At 50.1% G+C, this 20,204-nt stretch overlaps 8 protein-coding genes across 8 annotated transcripts; 4 read left to right on the forward strand and 4 right to left on the reverse strand.

The window, feature by feature from the left end:
- Positions 1-113: 113 nt before the first annotated feature.
- On the reverse strand, positions 114-1,204 carry Asppvi_008199 (uncharacterized protein; the record flags this gene model as incomplete). Its single annotated transcript, XM_043304079.1, has 2 exons — positions 114-1,113; positions 1,167-1,204. 2 exons carry the CDS (start codon positions 1,202-1,204, stop codon positions 114-116), a joined length of 1,038 nt encoding a protein of 345 aa, XP_043160014.1.
- Positions 1,205-2,625: 1,421 nt separating this feature from the next.
- Asppvi_008200 (uncharacterized protein) lies at positions 2,626-4,166 on the forward strand (the record flags this gene model as incomplete). Its single annotated transcript, XM_043304080.1, has 2 exons — positions 2,626-2,935; positions 3,109-4,166. The coding sequence occupies 2 exons, from the start codon at positions 2,626-2,628 to the stop codon at positions 4,164-4,166; spliced, it is 1,368 nt and encodes a 455-aa protein (XP_043160015.1).
- Positions 4,167-4,676: 510 nt separating this feature from the next.
- On the reverse strand, positions 4,677-5,744 carry Asppvi_008201 (urease accessory protein UreD; the record flags this gene model as incomplete). Its single annotated transcript, XM_043304081.1, has 1 exon — positions 4,677-5,744. The coding sequence occupies one exon, from the start codon at positions 5,742-5,744 to the stop codon at positions 4,677-4,679; it is 1,068 nt and encodes a 355-aa protein (XP_043160016.1).
- A 988-nt stretch (positions 5,745-6,732) lies between these two features.
- Asppvi_008202 (cohesin subunit IRR1) lies at positions 6,733-10,433 on the forward strand (the record flags this gene model as incomplete). Its single annotated transcript, XM_043304082.1, has 2 exons — positions 6,733-7,228; positions 7,288-10,433. 2 exons carry the CDS (start codon positions 6,733-6,735, stop codon positions 10,431-10,433), a joined length of 3,642 nt encoding a protein of 1,213 aa, XP_043160017.1.
- Positions 10,434-11,481: 1,048 nt separating this feature from the next.
- Asppvi_008203 (karyopherin alpha) lies at positions 11,482-13,479 on the reverse strand (the record flags this gene model as incomplete). The annotated part of the gene is made up of 3 exons (XM_043304083.1): positions 11,482-12,393; positions 12,445-12,954; positions 13,243-13,479. The coding sequence occupies 3 exons, from the start codon at positions 13,477-13,479 to the stop codon at positions 11,482-11,484; spliced, it is 1,659 nt and encodes a 552-aa protein (XP_043160018.1).
- A 659-nt stretch (positions 13,480-14,138) lies between these two features.
- Positions 14,139-16,176, forward strand: Asppvi_008204 (telomere-binding alpha subunit central domain protein; the record flags this gene model as incomplete). The annotated part of the gene is made up of 4 exons (XM_043304084.1): positions 14,139-14,405; positions 14,461-15,364; positions 15,422-15,806; positions 15,882-16,176. The coding sequence occupies 4 exons, from the start codon at positions 14,139-14,141 to the stop codon at positions 16,174-16,176; spliced, it is 1,851 nt and encodes a 616-aa protein (XP_043160019.1).
- Positions 16,177-17,000: 824 nt separating this feature from the next.
- Positions 17,001-18,606, reverse strand: Asppvi_008205 (CCCH zinc finger protein; the record flags this gene model as incomplete). The annotated part of the gene is made up of 4 exons (XM_043304085.1): positions 17,001-17,830; positions 17,919-18,261; positions 18,325-18,468; positions 18,532-18,606. The coding sequence occupies 4 exons, from the start codon at positions 18,604-18,606 to the stop codon at positions 17,001-17,003; spliced, it is 1,392 nt and encodes a 463-aa protein (XP_043160020.1).
- Positions 18,607-19,213: 607 nt separating this feature from the next.
- Positions 19,214-20,133, forward strand: Asppvi_008206 (putative translocon-associated protein, alpha subunit; the record flags this gene model as incomplete). Its single annotated transcript, XM_043304086.1, has 3 exons — positions 19,214-19,285; positions 19,358-19,788; positions 19,851-20,133. 3 exons carry the CDS (start codon positions 19,214-19,216, stop codon positions 20,131-20,133), a joined length of 786 nt encoding a protein of 261 aa, XP_043160021.1.
- Between the last annotated feature and the right edge of the window lie 71 nt (positions 20,134-20,204).

Genomic DNA, 20,204 nt, shown 5'->3' on the forward strand with positions numbered 1-20,204 from the left:
TCTCGTCAATAAGCATAAAGACTTTTCTTGTGTATGTGATGCGCGAAGTAAACCTTCTCTATTATGAATGGCATAGAAAGCCTCAAAGGGTATTACATGTCAAGAGCCAAAGATCAACGTCGCTTTTCAGCCATCAACCGCCGGTACTCTTCCACGATAGTCCTCCGCTCGCTAGCCAGCTCCTCTCTCCGTCTCAAACTTCCCACGGCAGCAGGAACATTCGCGACATCTACTCGGGCTCCCCCGCGGACCTTGAAAACTTCCTTCGGCTTCGTCAATTGCGGCGGCGCCTGAACCACATCAAAGGGGTTCGCCGGCTTGTTCATCCGGTCCCGTTTCTTCAGCTTCGCCCACGGGTCCGGGCCGTCATCCTCCAGAGCGCCGTCGCCCTTCTTCTTTCTTTTCGCGGCAGCGCCCTTTTTCTTCGCCTTGCCCTGGGCAGCCTCCATCTCCCACTCCTTCCACAAATCCAACTGTTCCTCCAATTCGGCCTCCCGCTCCTCCCGCTCGGCCGCCTCGCGCTCCAAGATCTCAGCTTCCTCCTTCCGCCACTGCTCCTGTAATCGACGGAGGTGCTTCTCGTGCTTCGTCTGCCGCCCCTCGCGCAGCTTAGGCAGATCCCCTGATGCCGGCTTGCCCGATCTCTTCATACCCGATATCGGCATCTCGCGATCGACCCGCGCAGCAAAGTCTGACAATTTCTCCCCCGGCAGGATCTTCAACTTAGACGTGCGCTCGAGTTCCGCAACAGCGGTTGTAGAGGTCGCAGCATCCGCGGTCTTAGTCGGAGTGGACGACGCAGCAGTCTTCTTCCTCGACGACTTCTTTGTGTACTCGGTTGCATCGCGCTTGCGCTTCTTGCTTCCTGTCTCGCTGGCGTCGGGTTTGGGTGGTGCTTGCTTGCCGCCGTTGGCTTGGAGCTGCATCAGCCGGCGGAAGGCGCGGGGCGTATCATCGTCCAGGTCGGACTTGCTGCGGGCAAAGGTCGACGTGGTTTGTTTCTTTTTTGCGTCTTTGGGCTTGGAGGCGGGCTTTTTGCCTTTGGTTTTCGGGGCGTTGGGATCGCGGGTCGGGAGAGGGTTCGCGATCAGGGTGGGTGGGAGGTCGTAGATGCTGTGGTGGGATTAGCGTGTTGTATTTAATATTAATTGTCCTTTGATACTCACCTCGAGTCATTTTTTCTTCTCTTGTGCTTGTGAGGCATGGTGGGATATTGTTCTGTTGGTTGTGGTTGATAGAGACTGAAGCTGAGATGGTCGGCGAACTTTTTTTCCTCGGGCGGTTGGCGGCAGATCTAATCGCTATCGCTAAGGTACTGATAAGGCCGCTTAGATCTGACAATGGCACAATACACTGCTACATTCAACGTGATTGAAGCAACCTTTGTTATCCACTTCCATGATGATAGCACCAATATCGTTGATGATATGATGCTTCAATAGGCAGAGTAAAATCTAGACGCGTGCTTTAAGATCCTATATTATCCGAGTCAGACTCTAGTCACTGTTCAGAAATAGCACATGTCAATGTTTGTCGTGTATGGCTACCTAAACTAGGGCAATAATATACGATACTAAATGTTCTTCTATCATTATCAGGAAGAATCGATCTAGACAATTGAATCGATACTGGTGGATTAATATACAATAGTGACTACTGTTGTTGTCGGCCATCGCTGGCATCCTCCGGGGTATATCTTCCGTAAGCTTATATTGCGACACTTTCTCTGGTCATGCGAGCAGAATGAGTTTTCTACTTCACTACTACGCTTCAGGACTGAGGCGTTCGGATCGAGCGACTGAAACGGACTAGATTGGATTCTAAATGCGCATTAATGGTGCTTAAGAGAAACGCTATTCGTGCAGCAAATGGCGCAGTGGATGAGTGCCAGGCAGCAGAATTCGAAATGCAGGGCCACCACCTTTGTCACAATGCTAGCCAGCATACCTTGATTCATCTTCAAGATTCACCAACAATATCCACGGGAGCCAGCGATTATTGGGAGCGATCGACATTTTAGAGAGCGCCTCCTGTCGACCAGCTGCTTGTCCATCACTTTTATGTAGCTGCTCGGGGGCCTGTTTTGCGGTGTATCTAAACCCCCATGTCGCTAAGGACGAGGACGGACTTAGCACGAACTCTGTACTGGATCCTTCCAAATCATAAGGTAGAATCTAAGCCTTCGAGTGGGGTGAGACCCTTAGGCTTGAAAACGCTTAGAGACCAACGAAACCGGCACGGCTGGCCTCTTTGGACGGACTTCTGGAACGGCCTCAAGCCTCTCGTTGGCCCACCGTCCAATCGTCGGCGCTAGAGCTGCACACGGAGACGGGTCAATCCAGGGTCCAACAACCCCGGCGAGCCAACGATGACTCGAGACCCCAATCATGTTGATGGTTCTTAGATCTCTAGAAGATACAGCCCCAGAGGGTAACGTAGTATTAGGAGTATTAATTCAGGCGTCCACTTTTCGCCAGAGGGTCTTGGTGCGCAATGCTTGACCTTTATCCCCCTCGAATTATAAATGCACATGAGATGACTGTCCTTGTACGATTTTCTGTTGAAGAATTGACGATGGATTGAGGCGGTTGTACAGTAGTTGGTGAGACACAGTGTCAGTCAGTCATGGGCTTCTTATCCGCCCGCAAAGGGCGCTCTCCGCAGTCCTACGAATTTGTCCCGACGTCCCCTCCCTCCGACGGCCAAGACGAACTGCAGCGCGATAAACCAGACAATCATGCTTCTATCGAGGAATTACAGGCAGGCATCTCAATAGATGAATATCAATGTTCGGGCCAGGCCCGATCTCGACTCACATGGAGCCAACGACTGGCTGGGATTTTTTCGCTCTCCTCGTCAAACGAGGAGAAGATTGAAGATGCTCTACCTCTGCTCTCACCGGCCACTAAACGCTCGAAACGCTCATATACGTCGCGTAGATGGTTCAAGAATCTCAGAGTATCATATTGCTTGCTTTTTACCGTTGCGGGGGTTTTCATCATGCTGTGAGTACTTGTGCTACCCTACCATCACCACCACCCGTCGGCGCCAATGGCCGCTAATTGTGTTGGAACCCATAAAGAGGGATCATTCAGTTCATCTCGATAGTCTGCGGCATTGTGCTCTCATTTTTCCCCGACGAATTCGACAAAGCCGCTGGCCATTGGCGGCACGTTCCGGACGACGACGTTTACACAGACGTCACACATTGGCCCACCGATGTCTCGCGGGACATCATCCCTGTTGGGTGCCATTCACACAATGATTACTGGCGACGGGTACCCCTGTACGCGGCGTTGCAGGCGGGTTGCATTGGTGTCGAGGCCGATGTGTGGCTTATTGACAACGAGCTCTACGTCGGCCATACCTCCACGTCCCTGACCGCGAAGCGCACCCTCAAGAACATGTACATCGATCCACTGATCAAGATCATTGAACGGCAGAATCCAATCACCCAGTTCCACCCAGCTCTCGATCAACCCCTACATGGCGTCTTCGACACCGACCCGTCTCAAACCCTCATTCTCCTCATTGATTTTAAAACCGATGGAGAAAAGACATGGCAGAGTGTAATGGAGAATCTGTCGCCTCTGCGCGAGCGCGGTTATCTCACCTACTTCAACGGCACGGGCCTGACCAACGGCCCAATCACTGTTGTCGGAACCGGAAATACCCCCTTCAATATGGTCACGTCGAACTCAACCTACCGCGACATCTTCTTCGACGCGCCACTAAACCTCCTGGCTGAAGACGAGGCTATGCCTCCTTCTGCAGATGCTGATGGCCCACAGGACTCGGCAGCCACCACCGAGCAACCTACCGGAAACGCCGGCCAAGGCCTGTCAGGTATCTCGGCCGGCGACATTGGACCCGACACCTTCAACTGGACCAACAGCTTCTATGCCTCTGTCTCGTTCAAGAAGTCCATCGGGTTCCCCTGGGGATTCCACCTGACAAACAAGCAGATGGATCTCATCCGGGCGCAGATCCAGGGCGCTCATCGTCGAGGACTCAAGGTGCGTTATTGGGGGTTGCCTAGCTGGCCCCGGAGTCTGAGGAATCACATCTGGACCGTTCTGGCGCGTGAGGGCGTTGATATTCTGAACGTGGATGACTTGCAGAGTGCCACGAAGCAAGAATGGAAGGTCAAGATTTTTGATTGGTAGGATGTACTCTGTTTTATCGACTGTCGCGCGGCTTTGAGATGGTTGCTGGGCGATCGTCTTTGGCCTGACATCTGACGATATGACATGACATCGCTGCCTATGCCACCTGAGCGAGTATTTGGTTATGAATTTGACTTAAGGGGTTTACATTTTCTGATTGGCGACATTTGCGAGTTCACGGCGTCGGTTCCAGATGTCCAATAGATGATACCTTGGGCTTGGTTTTCCAGTTTCTGTTTTGTCCCATTTCACGACTATTTTGTTATAGATCGATATGATTTAGACACGAAGAACCCATATATAAGAGGATGGTTAAGAAAAGCTTGGATGTATTTCAACTTGGAGTAAATCGTCTCGTTAATATAAATGCGTTGATGCAGGATAATTCAGGGTATCACTATGTTCTCATCGTAATTTTCAGCTCCGCACTCGCCATGAACGAGTTACGCTGAAGACAAAATAACAATAAGTACTTTTGTAGGGGAAATCAAAAGCGGAAAGACACGAAGGTCACAGACACATCAAAGACTCTTCTCCAAACTGCTTGGGAACGGTCCCCTCGTCACGTAAAATACCACCAAGCCAATTCTTGGCCGTTTCGAAGTCGTTCGCGCCAAATTTCACAAGGACGAAGCCTCCTCTTACTCGCGCTGCGGTGAAGGTCACTTCGGAGTCTGCATTTGGCGGCATCTCCACGGCCGCAGGGGCAGAGGACGACCAGTTCCGAGCTCCAATGCGCGGCTGCGACGTGAACCTATCCATAAAGAATGAGGCTAAATCCTCAAACACAGGACCGTACAGAATCAGGGTGCCTATGATCCCGTGGGGTCGCGTACGTTCCCGGATCAAGTTGTTGTGGCTGAAGGTCTCTGATTCATTTTCTAGACATACCGCGTCGATCTCGTCGTCTAATATAATCGAGTCACGGAGGAGTAGCTTCTTCTTGCCTGCGGCGTCGTGTGTCCAGACTTCGTTCTTCCCTTTCCAGAGATGGAAGTCCCAATTCTCGCCTCGTGAGGTGCGGCCCTGCGTCACCCAATCCAGCACACACAGGCTGCTTCTCTTGTGATCTTTTGATGTCCCATCGACGGTGAATGATTGTACCTGCTCGTAACGGCTGTCCTTGAAGGGTACAGCTGGGTCTGGAAGGTAACAGAGAGCGGCTTCGCTGGCGACCTGCACATTGACTATCTGGCGGCTCTTGTCTGTAAATGCGCGTGCTGGTGTTCCACGCTGGCCCTTGACGCTTGCAGTAGGCTCTGTCTTGAAGATCTTGGTGCTTCCCTGTGGTGTGGTCACAACGAGTCTTGTGCGGGGATCCAACGTAATTGAGACATCAATGTGATCGCCCGGTAGAAGACCTCCGCCATAGGTGAGAAGATACAGATGAACAGGTCGAGAAGAGCTTGTCAGCCCGGAGGACTGGGGCACGAAGCCGGGGGCGCGCGTGAGCAGCTTCAGTGGATATTTGTAAGTCAAGGTCGTCAGGGTCGGGATCGAAGGAGGAAGGAGAGATAGAACGACTTTGCCTTGACCTGGTTTGGCAATGGACGACTCAAAGGGTGATATTATTGGCATCGTGTTTTATCTTCTTCAACGAGTTCTAGGCAAAGGGGATTAGGATATAGGGAGATAGGGAAAAGTAGACGGGCTAAGTGGCTGTAACCGCATGATATATCCGTATCTCGACGCAGGCAGAGAGGACACAATCAGAGATGCTGTGCAGAATGGCGTCATGAAGGTTCCTTTCGTGCGCTCCTTCTCGCTCCAGATCTTTTCTGGGGCAGCCAAAGAGCTGTCAAACTGTCCAGTCGCCAGTCCTATCACTTCCAAACTAGCAGCTGGAAGCGGGGTTCTATTGACCTCGTGAAACGGACAAAAGGCTGGAGTTCTTGGCTCTCAAATATTGAGCTTCAGAAGCGGCCTTGATGGAGTAAAGACGATTCTCATTACGGCATGGTTATTCTCTTTCTCCGCATATGCAGCAGGGTTGGCTGGGGTCAAATGTCCGAGACGCTGACCCCCTGGCTGATCCGTATGGTAATAATTGGTAATTAACTTCAGGTACCGTGGCAGCCAAAACATAAAGTTTACTTACGTCTATCTGTGAGAGCTTTTATGGCCTGAGGCACAAGTAGTTTGCCTGAGTGCCTGGGCCGCTCGGTAGGCCGTCGCCAGGCATCAAGGCGCGTCGTCCACGAGAGACAGTTCAATTCCGTGTCCCCTCATTCTCTCCATCTCGAGTCCCACTTTTCACACCACATTCGAGCATTGTATCGCACATGTTGTCATTGTATATCTGAGAGGTACGTGTATTGTTTCTATGTCTGTTTTCGCCGACTTTTTCGCGCGAAGCGGCAAACGCGCCTAGGGGGACTCGTAACGGCTACATCGCGACCCCAACTGATCATTACACCCGTCGCATTCTGAGAAACATAGGGCCAACCCTCGTTTGAGTCCGATCTGTTCATCATTTTAATTTTCGCTTGTCAATGCTCGGATCACCTTAATGCAGCTTACTGACTAATACTGTATCCTACAGTGCGCTATATTATCACCTACAAGAATGGAAAATGAGTCGCCTCTTTCGAGTCCCGAACCCGGGCTGACCGACCTCGATTCGCCCCAGGCATCAAATAGAAGAAAGTCCGGACGTGTATCGCGCAGACCCGAATTCCTTGTTCAAAGTTACAGTGATTCAACCCCCGGCGGAGCCAAGCGCAAGCGTGACACTGCCCGCGATGAAGACGAGGAGGAGGATGTTGATGAGAACGACGCGTCGGAATCAGAAGAAACCAGTGATGAGGAGCCAGACGAAGAAGAATTGAGGGAAAAGAGACGCGCTGCGCGCAAGGCTTCCGCCAAGAGAGCCTCGGCTGGGACCAAAAGCAAGAAGACCAAGTCTCAAGCGACACATGCTGCGAAGAGGCCTAAAGTCGCGGGTAATGGGGTTCCGAGTCAGCTGGCAATTCGCCCAGCTGTCAATGGCAAGAAAACAGTGTCGCGGCCCAGGAAAGTGAAACCACGGCCCAGTTTGGCCGCAGGACAAAGTGGCTTATATGGTAGGTGGCTTGCTTCCTCTTGTTTTCAACTTTGTCATCGGCTTACCATGTCGCAACAGCGGAGGTCTTTGGCAAAAACCAGACTGGCGACACTGTTGCTGCCGAATGGCTTTCCCAGTATCAGAAGGATGCCAAGGCTGCGATGCACGCCATGGTCAACTTCATACTCAAGTGTGCAGGGACCGATCTGGAAGTGAGCGATGCGGATATTGATGATCCAGACCACGCACCAGAGCGCATCCATGACTTGTCGACCGAGTATCATGCACTAGGGATCTTCGAATATCCTCTTATTTCCAAGGCTCGGACATTTAAAGCGTTCCAACCCATTCTGGAAGACTTCTTCGCCGCGCTCGTACAGACTCTTCATCATTCTTCAGTTCTGTATAAGCAGCAGGAGCTCTACGAAAATCTTCAAATATGGATAGCTGCCTTGTCCACTTCGGGTTGTCGACCATTCAGACATACCTCGACCGTCATCTCCCTCACTATCATGAACGCCTTGTGTGATGTTGCACGAGAAGTGATGACCACTGTCTCTACCTCCCGTAAACAGCTCGAGGCGGAGAAGAAAAAGAAAACGGTAAATCAGGGCAGAGTCAATGCGATTACTTCGACAATCGAAGAAGGCGAAAGCAAGCTGGAGGCAATTGATGAGTACCTCAAGGATGGTGTCAATATCGTTTTCGTCCACCGCTACCGAGACATCGACGCCAAAATCCGCAGCGAGTGCATTGCGGCTTTGGGGCGCTGGATACACACCTATCGAGAATACTTCTTCGAAGGTCAATTCCTTCGCTACTTTGGCTGGATTCTCTCCGATCCATCCGCTGAGACGCGCTCCATTGTCGTGACGCAGCTCCAGCGTCTGTATTCTAACAAAGATAACATTGCTGGCTTGAGGTCGTTCACTGAGCGCTTTCGCCAGCGCATGGTGGAGATGGCAGCTCACGATGCGGACGTCGGCGTGCGCGCCTCGTCGATCGAACTACTCGATCTCATTCGGGATGCAGGATTACTTGAGCCTGCCGATATTGACACCGTTGGTAGGCTCGTATTCGACGTGGAAGCCCGTGTTCGCAGAGCTGCCGGTCCGTTTTTCGTGGCCAATGTGGAAGATGTGTTCGATTCCACAACCGAAGAGGTCGGAGATGAGATGAACGAGGTGTTTGGCGACGAAGACGAAGATGACTACGAGTCGCCCAAGCGCTCCTGGATCAAGTTCAAGTGCCTGGTTGATATCCTCCAAGCCTATGATGAACAGGAAAACGAATTGGCTCCTGAGCGGAAGCTGTCCACAGCGCGGGACGCACTTTCGGGCGCCTCCCTAGACTCACGGTTTGTACTTGCTACGGAGGCCATCTACCCGCATTTCGCAGAGCTCTCTCAGTGGCAATCTCTGGCTGGCTTCCTCCTCTACGACCATTCCCAGATTCCCGACGATCCTACTGAGGACAATGCCACCGGCACGATCAAAAAACTGTATAAGATGCAGGAAGGGCAGGAGGTTATCCTTCTTGAAGTCCTCTGCTGTGCGGTTAAATTACGCATCCTCGACGTCGCCAAGTCAGACATTGACAAAAGAGGTCGTAAAGTGAAGGCATTGACAGACAAGATTCCCGAGCTTCAGGAAGAGATTGCACATAGTCTTGCCCAGATCATTCCTCAGTTGCTAAACAAATATGGATCGGTTCCGGAAGCGGCGTCTGCGGTTCTTCGACTTGAGCATCTGGTCGACTTGGACAAGATCCAGGATCTGCAAAAGGATGCCACCGCATACACTTCACTTCTGAACGATATCAACAAGCAATTCCTCACGCACTCTGACCAGGATGTGCTGGCAGAGGCCGGGGTGGCGTTTTTGCACGCAAAGAGCTCTGATGATATGCGAGAAGCCCTCGAGAGTAAGGTACAGGAGCTATGGGATGATATCATAGACGCCCTCGAGACTTTGTCACAAAAGAAAGGAGTTGTTGAGGGTAGCTCGATACCGATGCCAACCCTGAATGACCTTGCCAACACAGCGATGAGAATCTTGAACCTGGCGAGTGTGACCGACTGCACACACGTCCTTGAGAAGAAGCCGTCATCTAAGTCCAAGGGCAAGAAGAAGGAAAATCTTGAAGCTCCCTTTAATGTGCTAATTCATTTGGTCAAACGTGGTCTGCGCGAGGAAGAGGAAGACGATGAGTCAGCCAAGGCGGAAACCGAGTTGGTGACCAGCAGTATACGGACGCTGCTCTTCTATTTCATGTGGAAAGTACAAGCCTTAACGACGGCCTTGAGTGCAGGAAAGGCAGCTTTCACTACGGCGTACTTTGAAGCTCTGACTAAGAGTCGTGAGGTGTTTGTTGCTAGTCTAGTCGCTGTGATGAGACAGCGCAGTGGTTTGGATGACATTCGCTTCACGGCGACCACAACACTGCTTGATCTGCAAACGCTGTTTGGTACACTTCGTCACGCTGGGTTGAACGCAGGGAACGATGAGGAGGTTATCACGCAAACCCAGAGTTTGGTTCACGAAATCGATTCAGATACACAGGCACTGATCGCTAAGATACACGGCATCGCAGAACGCACATATGCCAGAAAGTTACGGCAGCCTCTCGAGCCTGCAGAAGACGACGAGCCTGCCTCTGAGTCGGACGTTGAGCGGGAGCCTTCGGATGAGGAGGACGAAACAGGAGCTGAGGGCGAATCAATAGCGAACGAGCGTCTGCGCTCCATCATCCTGGCGGAGCAACGGCTGTGCGAGCTGACGGGTAAAATCGTCCTTGCCATCATAGGGCGCATCATTGACGCCTCGGGCTCGGAGCGTGGACAGTTGAAGCAGCGGCTCGTTCGACACAAGTCCCGCTTAGGCCAGAACTACCGCGAGGTGTTGTCTTTCCTTGATGAACGCAAACCCAGAGTTGTTGGACCCCGGCCGTCTCGATCGAAAGGCAAGCAAGCCACCGCTGGAGACGCGCAACAGGACCGAGCGAGTGCTACCAAGCGATCAAAGACTTCCAAATCAGCCGAGCGAGCTGATGACGACGAAGAGGAGGAGGATCACGAGCCTGATGTCGAGGCTGAGGAAGACGATGAAGATGATCTTCGCGCTCGAGGACTGGTCGAGGACGAGAATATCGACGAAGAACATGAGGAGGAAGACGACAACCCCATTGCGCGAGATCCCGATGAGGATGAAGTGATGGGAGATTAATCACTCAATTTCTCTTCAATCCTCATCCTACCGATCTGCCGTTCCCCTCAGCCTTCTTGTTTCTCCTTTATGTAAATTCTACCACCGTACTGAACGTTTTCTTCACGATGAGCCGGGCGCTTTTGCTGGATATTTCAATCCTCTCCTTTCCCTATTTATTACTATGACGACGTCTACTTCTTCACTTTAAACCAGTTCGAACTTTGATTGTCGTCTTTGATTGATTGTTCTATTCGATTTATTTAAATCTCATTCCCCGATTTTTTCTCTTCGCTCATCTGTTTCTAATACCTGGAAATTCATTTCAACTTATGTCTAAGTAGCTTGACGGAGCCAATCGCCTGAGCGGTGTTGTATCAATGCAGCTTGCCTCTTTGGAGATTGTACATAGTGGCGGAGCTGTTCATGTTCTCTCTATTTGTCCTCTTGGGGACATATGACGCAGGGAAGCCTTCCGGATTAGTTGGCTCTTCGTTTCCAAGACCGAGAAAAACGCATACTTGACAAAAACATCATGATCAATACGAACTATGCTTGAGCGAAGAGCATTTAGAGGGTCTTTTTGCTTTTGTATTGAGACGGCATACTCCAGGTGCAGGTCCACTTCTAAAAATGAGGATGTATGAAACTTCAGCCTACCAAGGGACCACACTCGAGCAGAATCACTTCCGAAAAAGGGAATTTGAGTGAGAAATAAGTCAAATGACAACAAGGACGCCTGTGTATGAGGGATGCTTCGAGGAAATTGACGTGAAGGGGGCAACTATAGGGGCTACATGACGGTGAATCTTCTGCATCGTGAAAGGACAACAAAGGAAAACGTAAAGGAATCATAGCTGAAAACGGATGAAGGGGTAGAGTAAGACAGGGAGGGAATTAACATAAAGTAAGCCTAGCTCGCAGGCTGGGGTTGATGACAGCAAAGAGACAGAGGCGTGAGGTATTCCAACGTGATTGAGGTGAAGAATTCGAAACGTTATTCCTGTCCTAGAGGAGGGAGAAAAAGAGGATAAGAAACTTTGACAGCCAGAGCCTTCGCAAGACAGGTTTACATATCCATGGAGTCACCGCCGTTGGCAAAGTTGAATCCGCCAGGCTGCTGCTGGTTGGTTCCGAGGGCGAAACCAGTTTGTGTTTGCTGAGGAGCAAGCTCATCAATATCACCGCCAGCCTCTTCCTCGTCAGAGAAGTATTTCTCAATGATGTTGTAGGCCTTCATGTAGATCTCCTCGTTGGCATTGTTCTGGCAGTCGTGGATCTTCTCCATACCACCAGCCTCTTCGATGAACAAGGCATACCGATTGACGCGAGCCTCGCCAGTCTGAGCGGACTCTTTGTCCATCTCTCCGACCTTGAGAATGTTCTCCAAGCCATCCAGAGCAACCTGGATAATCTTGTTATCTGGGCAAGCAAGGAGGTCGCACAGAGGCTTGATGCATCCTTGAGTAACGAGGTAGCGGATCTGGTCGGGCTTCTGCAGACCACCTGAAGTGGCATTCGAGATGGCCCAGCAAGCTTCCTTGCGGGTCTTGAAGTCGCCGTTGGCAAGTAAGTTGATCAGAGGAGGAATAATACCAGCATCGATCACGGACTGGATCTGGCTAGAGTTGCCGGCGGTGATGTTGGAGATGGTCCAGCAGGCTTCCTTGCGAATGCCATCCTTAGTGGAACTCAAGAGAGAGAGGAGGGCAGGGAGAGCTCCGCAGTTGATGATAACCTGAGTCTGCACGTCGTCACCAGTAACAATGTTTCCAACAGAGCGAAGGGCTGGGGTCTGAACAGAGGTAGAAGCGTGCATGAGCAGCTCAACCAGACGACGAGGGATGCCGGCCTCGATGACCGCCTGAATCTTATCGTTGGAGCCGTCAGACAGGTAGGAGATGGCCCAGCAAGCATCAATTAGGACCTCGTCATCGAGCATATAGATGAGCTTGGCAAGCACAGGAAGAGCAGGGGCAATCTGGGAAGCGTTAGAAAATAACATTGTAATTATAGCATAGGAGAAACGTACTGTAGTCCAATCGGGCTGGGGCGTCTTGCCACGGCAGAAGTTGCTCAGAGTCCATGTGGCGTTTCTCAGCATGCTCAGCTTCCGGCCATCGTTGATGAGGTTGAGCAGAGGACGGAGAGCACCAGCATTGAGCACAAAGTCACGGCACTGAGGGCTATCACCGGCAATGTTACCAAGAGCCCAAACAGCCTGTTCCCGAACATCGGGTTCGGGGCTGCTGAGAAGCTCAACGAAAATGGGCACAGCACCAGCTTCAATGACAACCTGTGTCTGCTGGGCGGAACCAGACGCAATGTTGGTCAGGGCCCAGGCGGCCTCGAACTGCACGAGAGTGTGAGGGGAGCGCAAGAACTCCACAAATCGGCTAACAACACCGGTCTCGATAACGCGTTCAATAGGAGGGTTGCGCTCCTTGGAGAGCAGCTTCCTGAACTTGGTTGTAGCTTGGATCTGCGACTCAATCTGGTCGGAGAAAACACCCTTGACCATCTCCGGGAGCTCCACGTTGAGCTAAAAAAGAATTTTCCATTAGCCACCTATCCATTTTTCATGCAACCAAGTAAATAAATGCTGCGTTGAATTGAGTCGAAAAGTGTTGTGCGCGCCCCTCGATGGTCAATTTAGAGGGCGGATCCCACTTAGCCCAGCAACCGGGGGCGGTGAAAAGGCCGTCGTGGAGCGTATAGTGAACAAAAACAAATAAAGACCGACCAGCGATGAGTCTGGGGACGGGGAGAAATCGAGGGAGATAACAAAGTGTGCTGAACACAACTCATAAGATATAGAGAACTGACATACCTCACTCTCAATAGCACTAGCTTCATCGTCACTCTCGGTGGCGGCCATGCCACCTCCTACGCCAATCCCGCCATCCCGGGTCTGAATACCTCTCCTCTTGGCCAAGTTTTCTTCTCTCTTCTGCTTTCGGATTTCGACCTGTTGCTCTTCACGGCGACGACGAAGCTCGTCAGGCCGGAACTGGTTCCTGGCCTTGAACTGGGTGCGACGATGCTCGGGGATGTAGCGTTCGGCCATGGTTGCTTGGGACACAGAGGGGTGAAAACAAAGAGCACCAAAGAAAGTGGGGAGCGAAGCTGAGATGAGGGAAAGATCTCAGAGAAAGGAAAGAAAGAAAAAGAAGCTCTGAGATAAGCTCTTGACCAAAAAAGTCAGAAGAGAAGAAATAGACTTTTGAGTTGTTGAAGACAAAGGCGTCTTTTTTGGAGGGGAGAGAGATAAGATGGAGGATGCGTCTGTCTGTAGAAGATGAAAGGTGTGTGAGGGGAGGGGAAAAAAGTTAACTGTAAGGCCGTGTCTTAGCGCCAGTGTTCGTCCCAGACAGTCCAGAAGAGGAATTTTTGGCTCAAGTCACGGGACTTATTCTGGCCTGAGGTTTCATTGTTCCTCCTGCCAAGCGCCACATCCGCCCTAATCGCATCAAGACGCGTCCATATTACGGAGTAGATACTATACAATCAACAGTTTTCATATCATGCTTGGATACACCCAAGCTTGAGCTCTAGCATCAATTTTGATAAGGAATTTGGAAAGCGCTTGGCTTCGCTGCCAAACATAGCCCATGTCTTTCTCGATATAGCAGAGCTTACTGGAGCTCATTTAGCAACCAACCCAGAATCCATTTTCTACAGCAGCATGCACATTTGCTCTGCATCATAAAATCAAAATTTGAAGAAATGGCCAACGAGTCGGCTGCTCCCCACGTCAAAATACCTACTGCCCTGTCCTCTTCGGGGCTTGTAAGTGTGATTGGACTGGTGGTGGATGTCTTCGAGGGAGCCTTCCAGTCAAGTCGCTCCTGGTGTATCACATTCACCCTCAAAGACACTGACTTCGGCAACGGACACGTCTGGGATGGGCTGAAGATCAAGTACTTCAAATTTAATCAAAGTCAACTCCCACCTGTCCGAGTGCGCGATGTTATCCTATTACGCAACATCACTGTAAGGCGGTCTAGCTCTTTGGACAGTACAGCATTACTGACAGACTGACTTGCAGATAAATAAATTTAAAGGAAGACCTCTAGGTGTTGCACCTGATGAGTCTACTATCCCGTGGGCAATATTCCGTCCAGAGCCAGGCTTTGTGGACATTTCTCCCATCTGTGGTCCGGTTCCCTTTGAGCCGTCATATTCGGAGAAGTCGTACGCATTGTCTTTGATAGACAAGAGCTCTAACTTCAAATTTTTCCGCAACGCTTCAAATGAGAAAACTGCTCCTCCGACTCTACGTTCAGTGAAATCTGTAGTCTCTGCACCCCAGTCAAATGCCAATCGAAGGTTTTCCCTCATCAAAGATGTCGAAGAAAGAACATTCGTGGATCTCACTGGTGAAGTAGTCAAGATTTTTACCAATGATAGCGAGAAGGTCGCTCTTTATCTTACTGACTACACCACGAACGAAGGGCTTCACAACTACACCATTGACGCCAACAATGCTCGTGAAGGAGATGAGTATGCTTACCTACAGCGCTCCAAGAAACAATGGCAAGGTCCAGCTGGTCGCATGACTCTCCAGATAACTCTCTGGGATCCGCATGCTTCCTTTGCCCGAGAACATCTCAAGGAGGGCAGCATTGTTCGATTGAGAAATGTCCATATTAAGCGAAGTCGCATAGAAGGGACTCCATTGGAAGCGGCTATGCACTGCGATCGTCAGAACCCCGATGAAATGAACATCCGTTTGATCGACGCGGAGAAAGATGAGCGCGGCCGAGAGTTGTTACGTCGCAGAAAGGGTTATTGGGAAAGCGACCCGCGAAAGCGGAAAGCTGAAGAGATGGAGGAGACGTCTTCCCGTCGCAGCAAGTCCCAGAAAAGCCAAAATAAGACAGCGAGAGCGAAAAGAGAAGAAGGTCAAATTTCGCTCTCGTTGCCTAAAAAATACGACATCAATAAGACTAGTAAGTTCATCCTCTTCCAGACCGCAACAACCAAACTTAATCAATGTCCGGAAACAGTTCAGGCATCAAACCCATCCATCAGATGCACGAGTCTTGCGGACATCCTGGACGGCGAGTTTCACGAAAATATCTCGCCTGACCATATTGAATATCGCATTCCTTTTCAAAATGTCTGCTACCGTGCCACTGTTCGTGTGGTTGACTTTTTCCCTCCAAAACTAGAGGATTTCGCCGTTCCAGATGAGTCGGATCACAAGCAGATGGATGAAATACACAACTCCCACAGCTCCAACAGTCCAAGTCATTCGATTAGATGGCAATGGCGGTTCTGCCTTTTGGTTGAAAATGTACCGCCTCATCTACACGGGAAGTCCAGTGAGCGAATGAAGCTATTTGTTTCTGGAGCTGATGCTGAGTATCTGCTCAAGCTTGACGCCGCCGAGTAAGTCATCATCATATTGCATTCTTTAGCTATAGAAGGAGAGGCTTCGGGTATTCTAATTGTACGTTCATTCAGTTTGCGGAAAAATCTTTCCAAATTAGGTCGGCTAAGAGAAACGCTGGTCCACCTTTGGGGTAATCTCGAGGAACGGAAACAGGAAGCTGCTAGCAAGGATGGCTCGAATGTTCAAGCTCTGGGTCCAGTTTCCTCACGCCCGTTTACTTGCTGTATCAAGGAATACGGAGTCAGATGTGGTCATGAGAAGGCCACAGACGCTGGTGAGATGGACGACCGCACTGGCTGTAGTCACGAGACCTGCTTTGGCTGGGAGAGACGATTCGCCATGTTCAATACAACTATCCATGCCTAGCCGTCTGGTATTCTGACTTCTATTTTGAAATTCATTACACCTTGGAGATTTGGTGGGGATGCAATTGGATACCATTTTTATGGAGGGCCATCGAACCCTGTCATCCTACAACACGCCATCGCATAATAATCCTTCATGGCTAATCGTGATTCCGGCAATGTGATTCCTTTGCCTGTATTATCTACCAAAGATACTCCTCTCACCCATAACTGGTTACGCGATTGTCCTACATCTGAGTCTAGCGATGGGCTCCTAGATAGGTCATCCATTTGATCGTGTCGTTTCCTGAAGACCGCAGTGTTTTGGGTATACGATACTCTTTCAACTTTAGTATCTAGTGTTGGGAAGAGGATCTTTGTGATAACGGTTGTTGGACGCTCACTCTATTCATGGAAGCTATTGTGGCAACATTCTGAAGTCGTTTCCTGAGCGATTAAACTCGAGTTTGGTTTATTCCTAGAAATAACGTGCTCGATTCCGGGTCATCGTATGTTCAGAGATACATACAATGAGCTGAGGCCTAGCTAAGGAACAAACTCAGGTTAAAGGCAAATGCAAAGGGGATATCAAGTGATCAAGTTCAGGATGCGAGGCAAGAGAAGAGAATCCATCAATTGACATGACGAAAAGTAAATGCCACCATTGCATCAAGATCGACCGCATAGAAATGCCCGGTGTCCATATTTCCCACTCAATGTCATAAACAGAAGAACTCCATTACGCCGTATCAACCTTGCCACTCCAGAAGCGTCCCAGGGTACCGCGCATGTGGCCACAATTGCACAGATTGCGAGCCTGTCCAAGATCGTAGCGGCGAGATTGGATCATATTTTGGTGACCTTGACAATTGTCGTATCTACTCCATGGGCGGCGGCATCGAATCTGCAGGTCGAGCCCCAGACGCAGTCCCTCTTGCCTGGCTCGCTATGAGGGCAACGGTGTCCGTACATACAGTCAGGATCATCGCAGTCAGATTTGTAGCGACAAGGCGTCATGCGTGCAACGACCGTCAGGATATGGTGCTCACTTTTGCTTAATTTGCGTGAGTGATCGTGATGGCAATCCTCAATGGGACATTCGCCTTGTAAGTAGAAATAGTTGCAAAGCTTCAGCTTCTTCATGCGGTTCAAATCATCCTTGGGGATTGACTTGATATCAAAGCGATCGACACGCTGCCCGTACTTGTTCCGTTCCACGATCTTGGGAGGTGGAGAGCTTGATGCCTTAGAGCGAATGGAGCGAACAACCGGTTGGAATTCTTCTGATTTTAGCATTTTCCTCGAAGAGGTCGACAATGCAGGACTGTTACTTGTCATCGTGGTATTTGTGGACGTTTTCGAGAGTGGTGTTGCATGCTGAACTGGCGATGGTGTAAGGGAGGAACGGGGCTTGGTGACAACTGCAGCTTCCTGAGGAGCCGACGCCGATGTAATGCTCGTCTCTCGGAAGATATGAGTAAATTTTGCGACCCTATAGGATGGCTTCATTGCCTTCATGTCTCCCTGCAATGGAACACCCTCGATGAGAGTCACCCTCCCTATGTACTTGTAGTCCACCATTGTTTCTCTGAGAAACCGAGCATAAGCATCATCTTGTGAGCAACCGAGCAAGATCTGATGACAATGGCAGTTGTTTAGATTGCGCTTGAAGATCTCTGGCCAGCCACAGTATTAGAACTCACCACAGAGCCAATCGCAGCGTAAAAGCAGGCTGCATGAGGCAATCAGGACTGCATCACATACCTTCGATCTTATCACTGGCTTTATTCTTGCCAGCGCCAACATCGATGATATCAGAGAGCAAACTATTGCTATTGAAGCCTCGGACGAATCCCTCAAGTACCGAGAGCTCTGTTTTGATTCCTCCTTGAATGCAGAGGTCGGTCAGTCCCTTGACATTCATATAGATCATGGTCACGATCTTGGGTGAGGCAATGTTTGGGAAATGAGTTGTAATGTAATCTTGCAATGCAGTTGAGAGCTCTTTTGCTGCATTTTTTCCACCTTGTTCACCCTGCTTCAGGAACTCCTCCTTGAAAATAAGGCCATGTCCGTCCAGAAGGACAATCATATAGGGTTCACGGTGCTACAATTATAGAAGAGATGTCGTTAGACGGGAGACTAAACTGAAGGCATTGTCATGGCTCACCATGAGTGCGTTCATCCTGGTGATTTCGTTCATTAGCTCCATCTCATGGATCTGAATCTCACGATTAAAATGCTTCTCGCGTTCATGGTCAAGTTTCTGGCGCTGAAGAGCATTTTCAAGCTCTACCACTCGTTGCAGAAGCTCCTAATTTAGGAAATAAAACAGTTAATATGAAGACTCAAGATGAAGTGAAGCTGCAATAATTACCTCAATCAGGCTGTTCTTGGTCTGCTCTATAGACATCACCTGTCTATAGCGCTCAGCGTAGGCCTGAGCTTCCATGGTGAACTATGGCAGGCCCAATGGATAAGGTAGTAGGGTAGCTCACTGCGCCGAGAAATGTTGATGGTAGTACGGGGTACGGGGTATTAAAGAGTAAAGAAAAGGTCTAGAGATGATGCAAAAGTAATCAGATCTAATAGTACTTATTTTGTGTTATCATTCACTGTTCTAAAGGAAGGTTGTAGGGGTTGGGAACATGAATCTAAAAGCATGGAAATTCACTAGAGTCAAGTTTCACTTCTGATGACTCTCAATGATAGATATTCAATGAKGAAAAATATGAAATATTTACAGTTGCTTTTCGTTTTGCCTGTGTTTCATTAGAAGCTGGCCATACAAGCAAGTATGGTACTTTTAAGCAAGTTGATAAACAGTGGCAGGAAAGGAACTTAGGAAGCGACCAATCATAAGCTTCATGGTGCCTTAGATGAGTCAGCGAGCGCATGGGGAAGTTCCCAATGTGACTACGTGGAGAAAAAGCACCTCAATTCCCCCTTCCACTGCCCTACCATTTCCACTCCACTTCCCTTTCCCTCTTCATCCCCTCTCTTTCCTTCTTCTTTGTTTTATTCCCTTCTTACCTGTCTGAGTACAGTCTTCTACTACCATGGCTCGTTTCGGTCTTCTCTCTCTCGCATTGTTCTCTGTCCAGGCCCTCATCGGCGGTGGTCTTGCAGCTGTATGTCACGGATTGAAGTTCTGCTATCATTCTAGGTCAATTGAGTTACTTACATAAATCGACCACCTCTAGGACGCTGCCGACAATGCGCAGGACATTCCCGAGGCCCAAAATTTGGCTGTATCGGCGGAGGCTTCCTTCCCTGCTTCCGAGATCTTCGGCGTTAAGCTTGTCAACGGTCACCCAACACAGGCATTGATCACTTTCACCAATGACGAACCTGCTCCTGTGACCGTCAACTTTATTGGTGGATCTTTGTCGACTCTCGATGAAAAGAGCCAGATTGTTCGCAACCTGACTGCCACCAGATATGGTCTCGAGATCCCCGCTGGCCAGAAGGAGAGTGTTAGCTACAGCTTCGCCACTGAAATGCACCCTCAGGACCTGAGACTTAGCATCGCTTCCATCATTTCCGACAGCGAGGGAAGATTCTTCACTGTCTACGCCCACAATGGCACCGTCAGCGTGGTCGAGCCCGAGACCAGCATCTTCGATCCCCAAATGTGAGCTACTCCAAAATCCCGTTCACGGTGAGGTACAGTTGGCTTATTGTTTATGACCTTAGTATCTTCCTCTACTTCTTCCTCCTGGCTTGTTTCGCTGGTACCGCTTACTTCTTCTACACCGTCTGGATTGCGCCATACTTCCCTCAGAAGCGCAAGGGCGGAAAGGCCGCCGAATTCTCTAAGAAGACATCTGGAGCGTCTAAGAAGGCCGAAGAAGGACCTAGCAGCCCCGCTGTTTCCTCCGCTACCACCTACAACGCCGAATGGATCCCAGCTCACCACATCAACCGCCCTGAGGCCAGAAAGGTCAAGGGTAGCTCCCGGTCTAAGAGCCGTGCCTAAAAGCCTCGAGGCGGATACGGTGGCTTTGAGACGACTGATACTTAGTCACTGCGTACAGGCCGTCTATGGTC

This window comes from Aspergillus pseudoviridinutans (genome assembly GCF_018340605.1).
Source record: "Aspergillus pseudoviridinutans IFM 55266 DNA, scaffold_5, whole genome shotgun sequence".
Lineage (NCBI taxonomy): Eukaryota > Fungi > Ascomycota > Eurotiomycetes > Eurotiales > Aspergillaceae > Aspergillus > Aspergillus pseudoviridinutans.